This window comes from Hylobates moloch, unplaced genomic scaffold (genome assembly GCF_009828535.3).
Source record: "Hylobates moloch isolate HMO894 unplaced genomic scaffold, HMol_V3 SCAFFOLD_18, whole genome shotgun sequence".
In the NCBI taxonomy this organism is placed as follows: domain Eukaryota; kingdom Metazoa; phylum Chordata; class Mammalia; order Primates; family Hylobatidae; genus Hylobates; species Hylobates moloch.
The window spans coordinates 28987250-28999918 of record NW_026652293.1 but is presented as its reverse complement, the minus strand read 5'-3'; the positions used below and the strand labels follow the sequence as shown (position 1 = coordinate 28999918).

General features: G+C 38.8%; 2 protein-coding genes across 2 annotated transcripts in view; both read left to right on the top strand.

Moving 5' to 3' along the window:
* Positions 1-10276, top strand: part of LOC116457906 (acyl-protein thioesterase 1) — a 31127-nt gene extending 20851 nt beyond the window's left edge. The window contains exon 5 of the mRNA XM_058430496.1: positions 9188-10276. Within this exon, the coding sequence (XP_058286479.1) occupies positions 9188-9877 (690 nt within the window). The 3' untranslated portion in view covers positions 9878-10276. The remainder of the gene's footprint in view (positions 1-9187) is intronic.
* Positions 1-12669, top strand: part of CUNH1orf21 (chromosome unknown C1orf21 homolog) — a 254200-nt gene that overhangs the window by 61883 nt on the left and 179648 nt on the right. The gene's annotated exons all lie outside the window — the stretch shown is intronic.

Genomic DNA, 12669 nt, shown 5'->3' with positions numbered 1-12669 from the left:
GAATTGGCCTAGATTTCACTTTCTTCCTTACCTAAATATCTACATCTAAATATTCATCAAACTCTGGGAATTTTACCTCTTAAATGATACCTTTTCTGTCTTCTCGTTATTTGGTACAATGTCTCAGTTTAGACCCTCGACTTCTCTCCCCTGGTCACTGTACTCCCACTGTAAAGCTTCTTACCGATTTCCTTGCCTCTATCCCCATCTCTTCTGTTTGAAGGAATGATGTCACTAACAAAAAAATCTGGTCATTTCACATTTCTGCTGACATCAGTGGCTGGTAATATCTTAGTACGGCCCTTCATTATCCAACCCTGGTCCACTTAAGTGGTCTCATTTCCTGACCTCTGTCCTCAGACCTATTTACAGCATGACGTATTTGTCAAGTCTCCTAGACTTTGCTTATATATTCATTCTACCTAGAGCTCACCATCCCTTGCCACCACCCTACCCGCTTCTGTCTTGACAACATGGAAAATACCACTTTATCTTTCAAGTCTTTTCCTTTTTTTTTTTTTGAGACAGAGTCTCGCTCTGTCACCCAGGCTAGAATGCAGTGGCAGGATCTTGGCTCACTGTAGCCTCCGCCTCCTAGGTTCAAGCAGTTCTCCTACCTCAGCCTCCCAAGTAGCTGGGATTACAGGCACACATCAGTATGCCCAGCTAATTTTTGTATTTTTAGTAGAGATAGGGTTTTGCCATGTTGGCCAGGCTGGTCTCAAACTCATGACCTCAAGTGATCCTCCCACCTTAGCCTCCCAAAGTGCTGGGATTACAGGCATGGGCCACCGCATCTGGCTTATCTTTCAAGTCTTAAGGATGACCCTTCTCTCTGAGGCTTGCTGGAGGATTTGCTGGAATCCTTGGGTGCTACATTTGTAAGCACTGACATTCAGGGTTGTTGTTGTTGCTTTCAATTGCCCTGTAATTGTTTGCAGAGCTGTGAACTAACCAGTTAGGACTATCAGAGCATCTTTGACAATATCTAGCTTTTACCTAGTACTGCAGACATGAGCTTTTACCATGTGGTGGTGGACTGCATGCTGACCTGGGTCTCCAGAGACTCTTTTCCTTCTCTAGGTGTAGGCACTACCTCAAGCTCTTTCAAAAGAAATAGTAGCAGGGAGACCACGGGGCTTCTTTTTCTCTTGGATCTCATTTCCTGAAGAAAGGAAAGGTGTGAAGAGAGTGGTTGCAGGCAGGGGCAGTGAGAGAGTTTTCAAGCTGAAGTTCTTCTTTGGTAACTTATTAAGTCCCTCCCTTTCTAAGTTCTAAGTTCCTCTACTTCCTCCCATTTCTTAGTGACCACTTCAAAGTATGTGAGTAAAAGATTTGAAATAATACACTTTCTTCCAAATCTTCCTGCCTAAATATATGTATTTTTAAATGAATTACGGTGACCAAACTTAATTTTTAATTCATTTTTTAGTATTTTAGCAATGAAAATCAAATTTAACTAGATTTCTTTTATTATTATTATTATACTTTAAGTTCTAGGGTACATGTGCGCAACGTGCAGGTTTGTTACATATGTATACATGTGCCATGTTGGTGTGCTGCACCCATTAACTCGTCATTTACATTAGGTATATCTCCTAATGCCATCCCTCCCCCTTCCCCCTACCCCACAACAGTCCCCAGTGTGTGGTGTCCCCCTTCCTGTGTCCAAGTGTTCTCATTGTTCAGTTCCCACCTATGAGTGAGAACATGCGATGTTTGGTTTTTTGTCCTTGCAGTAGTTTGCTGAGAATGATGGTTTCCAGCTCCATCCATGTCCCTACAATGACATGAACTCATCATTTTTTATGGCTGAATAGTATTCCATGGTGTACATGTGCCACATTTTCTTAATCCAGTCTATCATTGTTGAACATTTGGGTTGGTTCCAGGTCTTTGCTATTGTGAATAGTGCTGCAATAAACATACGTGTGCATGTGTCTTTACAGCAGCGTGATTTATAATCCTTTGGGTATATACCCAGTAATGGGATGGCTGGGTCAAATGATATTTCTAGTTCTTAACTAGATTTCTTAATACTCAGGAACCATTGAACTAAATTATTGATAGTGGGCCCATTTTCCAGGAAATATAATTTAAGTCTTCCAAGAACAGTTTTAGTTGGAAAAGTCTTGTATGTATCTCAACATGATACATACAGTACCAGTCAAAATTAAGATCCCTATGTGTAATATATTTATAAACTATGGATTAGCAACTGTGAGTTTGTGTCCAGTTGTGTGATCATGTATCTCCATATCACTTTCCTTCAGTGTTTGGTAACACCACGCCAGGTTCAGGGAGAAGGCAGGATGCCCTTGGCTTTATTATTTCTGAAATTAGGAAAGGAAGGCTCGCATTGGGTGTTGGAAATCACAGAAAAGTCTCCTTCCTGATGTGCAGGTTATGGGTAACAGACAGAACACAAGACGGAGGGAGGTATTTTTATGGTAAGACTGGGGTGTGTGGTGTCTTCAATTCCAGGTGTTATGAGTCAGTTGCTTAGAAGGCAGGACAGTGAGGTTGTAGGTGGATGCCTGATACAGTCATGGAGGGAAGGTGTGGGGTCACCTTGTGGAGAGCTTGCATGAAGGGCTTGTTACTCAAGCTTCAATCAGAGAAGCACCTCTCATGGGATTCTCCATGTCAGGGAGGTGGAGAGCATGCCACCACCTTGAATGCAGGCTTCTCAGGGGCCCTGTGAACCTGGTGCCCCTCCAGACAGCGCTCCAGTCACTGTCCTTTTCTGGATTCCCCTTGCCCCAGTCAGAGGCACCCTTGATGGATGCCTGACCAGCTGTAGCACTAAATCAGGGAGGGCTACCCATGATAGAATAAGCTATTTACTCAATACTGTATGCATTTTAATGAATGTCAACAATGCTTTTAATAGGAAGAATGAGAAATCTGTGAGCTTTATGATGACAGGTATCAGAGGTGGTACTCCTAGTGAGATACCAACCTTGTAGGTTTTGGCGTTCACAAAAGTGTACACAACACACACACAGACGCACATACACACACGCAGAGCCAGATAAAGTTTATCAAAATAAACATATAGCCAAATTGCCTCTTTTGCTTTAACTTTCCTGTCTTCTGCCATGTCCATATCAATATTATACTTAATTAAATTTATGTGGCTGAAAGGCTTTATAAAGGACGAGAGGGAACCTAACCTATTTTTGTTATTAATGAGTTATTTTATTCTTTAAAATCAGAAATGATGATGGAGAAAAAAGTTTCGTGTGACCTCTGAATTCACCAACAGTATATAAATTGCATGTTTTTGTTTGTTTGTTTGTTTGTTTTCCTGACAGAATCTTCCTCTGTCGCCCAGGCTGGAGTGCAGTGGCGCAGTCTCGGCTCACTGCAACTTCTGCCTCCTGGGTTCAAGCGATTCTCCAACCTTTGCCTCCTGAGTAGCTAAGATTACAGGCACATGTCACCACGCCCAGCTAATTTTTGTATTTTTAGTAGAGATGGGGTTTCGCCATGTTGGCCAGGCTGGTCTTGAACTCTTGACCTCAGGTGATCCATCTGCCTTGGCCTCCCAAACTGCTGGGATTACAGGTGTGAACTGCCATGCTTGGGCTAAAAATTGCTTTTTAAGCCTATGTTTTTTTTAATGGAGCATATAAAAATAATTGCCATGTCTCTTCTTTTAACCATTTTATATTTTTACCCAACTTTGGAACATTTTTTTGTTTTTGTTTTATTTTTTAGGGACAGGGACTCACTCCATCTCCCAGGCTGGAGTGCAATGGCACAATCATAGCTCACTGAAGCCCCGACCTCCTGGGCTCAATAACCCTCCCACCTCAGGCTCTCAGGTAGCTGGGACTATAGGCATACACCATCATGCCTGGCTAATTTAAATTTTTTTTTTTTTTTGGAGAGACAGGGTCTCACTGTGTTGCCCAGGCTTGTCTTGAACTCCTGGCCTCAAGTGATCCTCCCATCTTGGACTCTCAGAATGTTGGGATTACAAGCGTGAGCTACCAGGCCCAATCTGGAGCATTTTTCTAATCTCAGTCTGTCCTTCAAGTTGTAATAGTGTGTTTTGTAGTCCTAAAGAATTCTACACACAGACACATTTCTCTAAAGACTTAGGCATGGTTGCCTGGAATGCTCAAAAACAAATGAGTTAAAAGCTAACCGCAGAATTTTCTCCCAAATGAGCATATTGCACATTGTAGGCCTCTTGTGCTCCAAGTTCACGAAAAGGGCATTAGCAAATTACAAGCATCTGAAAGCTCAAGTTTTCCATGTTTATAAACTTAATGAGCAAATGCTCCATTGAGTGATTATATCCTTTATAAATAATTTTGTTTTTAAAAATAAATGTTAGTGTTAGTTTGTTGTTGGAGATGAATAAAAGCACTCCTCAGTCAGTCCCCAATTAATCTTTTGCTTTCCCTGGAAGGCGAAAAATTTTGTGACATTGAAATCACAAGTCCAAGCCAAAGCCGCCTCCTTAAATGAAATTTCCTTCTTGGTAGTGTGGAATGCTTCCTAAACTCCTAGACATGTCCATGTGCAATGTAGAAGTATTCTTAATGAGAATGTCAGAAGAAACTTTTGGTGGGGAGCTTATTTATTGTTTATAAGATAGAAGGTTTGATTGGCAGGAGAGCAATGAAAGATGATGGTATGGCCACCATGTCTCCTATGAAGGGCTTATTTCTTTTATAAGGAGTTTGGCTTCTAGAGTCCCTACAGGCTGAGTGCAAAGCACAATTTCTCTTCATTGCAGGTGTGTGAGAACAATTATTTGTCAGTCCAAAGGGAGAATGCACTTCATGTCTTACAGGTAGGGTCACAATTGGAGGTGGGTAACTGGATGCTGTTGTATTTGTCAGAAACAGCAGAATTAAAGATTGCACCAGAAGTGAGCTCTTTGTTTTTCTGCTTATGAAATAAGGTCATATTTGCCCCATGTAACACGAGGCAAAGTGGCAAGAAGAGGGCGTAACCACCACGTTGATTGTTTGCATGTAGGAGGGCCGCAATTTGTACTTGTTCACAGTACATCTGTGTGGTCAGTGGCTCAGAACAAACTTTGATTGATCTTTTTATAGATAAATAATACAAAGAAGTTCCATGAATCTCTTTATATTCGTGGTATTATACATAATTGTTGTAATTGTTCAGGTTATACAGGGCAGGAGCAAAATCAGTATCTTCCTTGTTAATTCTCTTTGCCTGTCCCCTCTTGAACTCTGTCTGTCTTTCTTGTTTTAATATAACCTGCTCTGTTTGATGAGAGATTTTTAAAGTTTTTAAAAATTTTAGTAGCTTTGTTTCATCTCTATTGTTTATGCCTTAAAAGTTGTCCCTGGTATCATGAGGAGAAAACTTTGAGTCAGAAAGAAGCATAGAGCCTTTCATTGAAAGGATTGATGTGTTCCAGAGGCAATTGGTCTGAATTCAGCTAGGGACATTTCCCTCCTAAACAGTAAACTGACTGACCAGATCTTTCTAGGAAGACCTAGCTGGGAAGCGCACCGTGAAATGCCTCTAAGTGATGCATACTACAGCCCACATCACTTTGAGGAGAGGAAGCCAGAGTTGTGTTATAGCCAGCTTATTTTAAAGAACTGAACCCCATTTCCTTCTACAGAGATTCTCTGAGCGGAAGGGAGAATGTAATATTAACTAACTGACTTTGCCTTCAGACATTTGCGTCCATGCAGTCCCAGGTAAATGCAGCATTGCCTCAGGTGCAGGTTGAACAGAAAGCAGTGCTTCTGACGGTTCTGTTTTTGCTTTGCAACTCTTTCTGTGCTTTTCATAAAATTTTAGTTTGAAGTATTGACGAATATACAATTTAGTGACACATTTTTACTAGTGCTGCCTTTCTCAGGAAACGAGTGTTTCATTTTTGTAAAGGAAGCTACTCAATGTAAACATTGATCTGCGTTTTAATGTTTTGTCTTTTTATTAGTTTGCTGAATATACTGATGTTAATATCCTCTCTTCTGTTCTGAAGCTTTGACTTTGCTTGATACTGCCACCTATTTTAGTTTGTAATCTCTGAAGATATCTAGACCCAAACTGTTTTTTTATTAGGTTATTTGTTTATAGCTGCTGTGTTTGACTTGTTCTTCAAGAAATAGCTGTTAGTTTTTATGTGTGAAACCTCAGAGGTGAAGGGACAGTGAGGGCCAGATATTTCACAGCTTTTGTCTACTTGAGTTAGCATATAAGATTGAATGAAGCTACTGTCCCTACTTTGCGCAGAATGTGCTTTTGAATTATAGTTTCAAAAGTGAACTCTGAAAGAGAAGAGAGATTATATTTACTCTTTCTTTCCAGCTGTTGGAGAGATTGATTGAAATTTATTTCAAAAATTGAAAGCAAGAAACAAAGCATTGTATGGACAGAAGGTTAATGGGAATTGTGTAGGGACCCTGAGTGCTTTGTGCTGAAGATATCATTGGCATCAGATCCATGAGGAAAACACTAACAAATACTTAGTGTCAATGGATTTCTTTTGTTTACTTTTGGAGAAGCAGCTTTGTATGTTTAAAACTTAATCCTTATCCAGTTACTGAAACTGAGAATCAAAGGAAAGGATAGCAATATTTCAAGTTTTGCTATATTTTGTATTTTTCAGTATAATATGGTTGAGTAGATTAGGAACTTGTTATTTTGTATGGATAATCTCTTATCAAGATATATGTAAATAGAATCAGTAATTATAATTAAAGCTACCTTGAAACCAAAGAAAATGACTGAGGTGAGTCTTAATGAATTTAGAGGTTTGTTTTGCCAAAGTTGAGGACATGCCTGGGCTAAAGGGACATAAGCCACAGTAGGACCTGTGGCCTGTACTTTTTCTAAAGAGGATTTTGAGGTCTTCAATACTGATATGATTTGGCTGTGTGTCCCCACCAAATCTCATGTCAAATTGTGGTCCCTGATGTTGGAGGTGGGGCCTGGTGGGAGGTGATTGGATCATGGGGGTGGATTTCTCATGAATGTTTTAGCACCATTCCCTGGTGCCATTCTCGTGGTAGAGTTCTCACGAGATCTGGTTGTTTAAATCTATGTGGCACCTGCCCTCTCTCTTGCTCCTGTTCCTGCCTTCTAGGACATGCTGACTTCACCTTCGCCTTCTACCATAGTTGTAAGCTTCCTGAGGCCTCCTTAGAAGGTGGGCATGTGCTAGCATCATGCTTCCTGTGCAGCCTGTGGAACTGAGAGCCAATTCAACCTCTTTTCTTTATAAATTACCCAGTCTCAGGTGTTTCTTTACAGCAGTGCGAGAATGGATTAATACAAGTATTTAAAGGAGGAAAAGCAGGCCATAAGAGAAAAGAGAAAGAAAGAGGGCAAGGTCACATTCTTGTGAGGCTTTGACTAGAGCTCACTGAATCCACATGTTGCATGTGAAAAGAAGCGGGCTGGGGGAACAATCAATTATGTATTTGTCTCAGGCTCAGTGAATCTGCATTTTTATGATAAAGTCAACATAGAGGATGACTTCTAGTCTTGTCCTTGCCTCATACCTGTGAAGATAAGCTGTTAATTTACATTGTCAGGATGAAATTCAACAGAACTCTGAGGGTAAAGATCTTGGGACCCACAAGGAATTTTCTTGTGAGCAAATTGTGAGAGAGACCCCTTTGGGAGGTATACTGCTTTGTGTCTTTGTAGCTATCTATTCAGGAGTGAAAAGAAAGGCAGTTTTTTGCGTGATTCAGCTTGCAAGCTTAACTTTTCCCATTGTCATAGTGAGTTTGGAGTCCCGAGATTTTATTTTCTTTTCACAATACTTAGAGGTAAATACAATGGTAGTCCAACAGCAGTGGGCAACACAACCCACTAGTAAAGAGCATGTGGAGGAGATGGGGTCCTTCAAAAGATATCCAGTATCGCAATGTGTTTTTTTTCTAAATTACTTACAAATTATAAGTGACTGATTCCAAGCAAGTGCAAACTGCTCTCAGACATGGCATTTTTTGGAGGGATTAGGGGGCAGTAAATATATTTCTTTTACATAGGTCATTTCAAATTAGTTAGTTACACCCTTTTTTCAAAACAGTCTAGATTTAGAAAGGAGAAATTAGAGTTTAATGATGTGTGATGTGTCATGTATGTCTAATAATACAACTATTCTGATAGCTGAATTCTGAATTTCTCAACGGTCTACCGTTAAAGATACCAATGGTATTTGTAGATTTGTCCTTAACCTTATGACCTAACATTTTTTAAGGGCAAATGGGCCCTCTCCAGACTTTGAACACCATTGTCATAGTACTGGGCTAGGTGGAACTTTAGAGCTGATCCTGGGTGGTTTTTCAGATTGCTTTAGATTATTCCTCTTATGTAGAAACTGGCTCTTTGTGTAGATCTCCTTATCTATTAAGGAGGATCAGTTCTGTCCAAAGTGAATAAACACTTTGGGCCATTCAGAAATGGTATAAGCATACTCAGGCCCATGTGTGGACTCACGTTGCAGTGCTGTTTTGCTGTTCCAACTATCAAAAACAAGTTCTCAAAGCCTGAGTCTCTTAAAAGTCAGAAGGAGCCTTACAGGTCTGATTCCGCCACAAATGTAAGGTGACCTGTGTTTAAACTTGTAAATAAAACCTATCAGAGCAACATTTCTGAAACTTCAATGTGCATACAAATAACTAGGGATCACTTGGGATCTTGTTAGAACTGCAGATTCTGTGGTCTGGGGTAGGGCTGAGATTCTGCATTCCTAAAAAGATCCCAGGTGTATCCCAGTCCTGTTGGTCCCCAGGTTACACTTTGAGAAACAAAGTCTTAGAAAGTAGCTGAGAGACATCCAGCCTCCTCCCATCCCCAAATCAGGAACTCTCCTTTTCTAATTCTCCCTTACAGATGTTTTTTCCTTTGGGGACAGCGTGAAAATACTGCCATCAATGATTACCTTTCTAGGATTGCTAATATTAAGATATTTCAAATAACCTTTCAGATAACCACTGAAAACTTCATTCCTTGTTCCCATCATAGCTCCAGTATCTAGAATGGCTCCTGGCACTACCAGGGCCTGAATAAATATGTGCTGAATGGGATCATGAATGGGTGAATATATAACATTCAGACTTTGGGATATTATGAATACTATTCATGTTTGGTTTTCATTGTTAAATTTTTGATAGTAGCCCCTAGAAACCCATCAAGAAACTGTATAATTCTCTGTGTATAGGTGTAGAGTGTTAATAACATGTCAACCCCGCTGCCCGCCATCGTGCCCGCCACCCAGAAGGCCACTGCTGTGGTGATTTTCCTGCATGGATTGGGAGATACTGGGCATGGATGGGCAGAAGCCTTTGCAGGTATCAGAAGTTCACATATCAAATATATCTGCCCGCATGCGCCTGTTAGGCCTGTTACATTAAATATGAACATGGCTATGCCTTCATGGTTTGATATTATTGGACTTTCACCAGATTCACAGGAGGATGAATCTGGGATTAAACAGGCAGCAGAAAATATAAAAGCTTTGATTGATCAAGAAGTGAAGAATGGCATTCCTTCTAACAGAACTATTTTGGGAGGGTTTTCTCAGGGAGGAGCTTTATCTTTATATACTGCCCTTACCACGCAGCAGAAACTGGCAGGTGTCACTGCACTCAGTTGCTGGCTTCCACTTCGGGCTTCCTTTCCACAGGGTCCTATCAGTGGTGCTAATAGAGATATTTCTGTTCTCCAGTGCCATGGGGATTATGACCCTTTAGTTCCCCTGATGTTTGGTTCTCTTATGGTTGAAAAACTGAAAACATTGGTGAATCCAGCCAATGTGACCTTTAAAACCTATGAAGGTATGATGCACAGTTCGTGTCAACAGGAAATGATGGATGTCAAGCAATTCATTGATAAACTCCTACCTCCAATTGATTGACGTCACTAAGAGGCCTTGTGTAGAAGTACACCAGCATCATTGTAGTAGAATATAAACCTTTTCCCATGCCCAGTCTTCGAATTTCGAATGTTTTGCAGTGTTAAAATGTTTTGCAAATACATGCCAGTGACACAGATCAAATAATGTCTCCTCATGAGAAATTTATGATCTTTTAAGTTTCTATACATGTATTCTTATAAGAAGACCCAGGATCTACTATATTAGAATAGATGAAGCAGGTAGCTTCTTTTTTCTCAAATGTAATTCAGCAAAATAATACAGTACTGCCACCAGATTTTTTATTACATCATTTGAAAATTAGCAGTATGCTTAATGAAAATTTGTTCAGGTATAAATGAGCAGTTAAGATATAAACAATTTATGCATGCTGTGACTTAGTCTATGGATTTATTCCAAAATTGCTTAGTCACCATGCAGTATCTGTATTTTTATATATGTGTTCATATATACATAATGATTGTAATACATAATAAGAATGAGGTGGTATTACATTATTCCTAATAATAGGGATAATGCTGTTTATTGTCAAGAAAAAGTAAAATTGTTCTCATCAATTAATGGCCCTTTTATTTTGGGACCAGGCTTTTATTTTCCCTGATATTATTTCTATTTAATACTCTTTTCTCTCAAGAAAAAAAAAAAAGTTTGTTTTTTCTTTATTGTCCTTCATAGCAGACCAAATATTGCCTCTCTGCCATAGACAGCTACTGTCAATACATGCTGTAATTTGACATTCTGGGTCACAGATATAAGGTATTTAAAATCTATTTATGCTTTATAGAGAAACCAGAGATTAAAACTTCATGCACTACTTATTTCAAATTACTGTACCTTATCCAAATTTACACCTAGCTATTAGGATCTTCAACCCAGGTAACAGGAATAATTCTGTGGTTTTATTTTTCTGTAAACAACTGAAAGAATAATTAGATCATATTCTAGTATGTTCTGAAATATCTTTAAGACTGATCTTAAAAACTAACTTCTAAGATGATTTCATCTTCTCATAGCATAGAGTTTACTTTGTACACGTTTGAAACAAACTACTGTAGAAGATGAGGAATCTGTTGTAATTTTTTGCTTTATTTTCATCTGCCAGTGGACTTATTTGAAATTTTCACTTTAGTCAAATTATTTTTTGTATTAGTTTTTCATGCAAACATAAAAATAGCGATCATTTTAAATTGTCAAAATTTCCAGATTACTAGTAAAAATTATTTGAAAACAAACTTATGGGTAATAAAGGCTAGTCAGAACCCTATACATAAAGTGTAGTTACCATACAGATTAATATGTAGCAAAAATGTATGCTTGATATTTCTGAACTGTGTTAATTTTTCTGCTGTATTCCAGCTGACCAAAACAACATTAAGAATGCATCTTTATAAATGGATGCTAATCAACAATGGAAATAATTTAGTAATGGACTATATAGGATGTTAATAATGAAGCCATATGTTTATGTCTGGATTTAAAAATTTTAAACAATCATTTACTATGTCACTTTTCTTTACCTTGAAGAATATAAACTGTTATTTCACATCTACAAATCAGCAAGATATTATTTATGGCAAGAAATATTCCGTTGAAATGTTATGCTGTAACATGCGAAAATGTAAATGTTTTTCATGGTTTCTATCAATGTGAAATAAAATTTAATTATGAAAAAAAAAAACCTTAAAGCCTTTGGAACGTTATTTTGAGCCTTGAGAGCAATGTGGCTATGTAGCTTGAGTCATGTGAGTATACAGTTGCAACTTCTGGTTTTTCCTGTAAATAAGTAGGAATGACTGAGTGGCACCAGAGGTAAGACCCTCTCAGAACATTACTCCTCCTCACAGAATGTTAAAGCAACCTTTCTTGGAATGTAGAATGTAGCAAGCTATACTAATCAGATCACTGCAGTGTACATATTGGCCTTGTAGGGAAAATGTTGCCATCCTCCCAAAACTGTTTCTGCCTATATAAGTGAAACCTCAGCTTCTCTATTTTGAACCACTGACCCCATCCCTTTGGAGTGTGTGTTTTCTGTGTGCCTGTCCCTCAAGCCTTGTGCTTGAATCAACTCTATGCTTAGTTATATTTTCTGAATCTCATTTTAAGGTTGACAAGCGTATATATACTAAAACTCCGATTCTTCCTTGCTGTGGGTTGTCAGGTTGACATCTGATCTCTTTTCAGTGCTTCTTCCTTAAATTTAACTTCCTCTTTAATTAACCAAGTTAAGTAATTTCACTGTCATAGCTAACAGCAAAAAGACAATATGAAATAGAAATTCGATGACCTTCAGAAAGGTTATGATATGTTTATATTCTTTTACGGTAAAGACAGTTAGTTCCACTCTTCCTCTTTAGAAACAGTCATGATAGCACAGGTGCCAGATTTGATATTTTTCATGTTAACTTTCACCAAGACTCAACTAAAATCCTCCCTTCTCTGCACAGTTTTTCTTGACTCCATCCAGGCACACTTTGTAACTTTATCTCCTATGCTTGGCTTCATGCTAGTTATATCAATTACCTTATTATATTGCAGTTTCTTACTTGCTCATCTTTGACAATCACTTCATTGAAGACAAAACCTTTCATATATGTATTCTTAGATGTCTCCAGGGGTGCTCGGTATAATGTTGGACCCACAGCAGCAGTATATGTTGACCGAAAAAAATGAATAAATGGTTTGAGCATTTAGGGAGTTATAAAACCAAACCAGGCAGAAGAATGTATCTGGGGCAGCTTTCTGGAGAAGGTGATGGTGATCGCTTGGTTTGA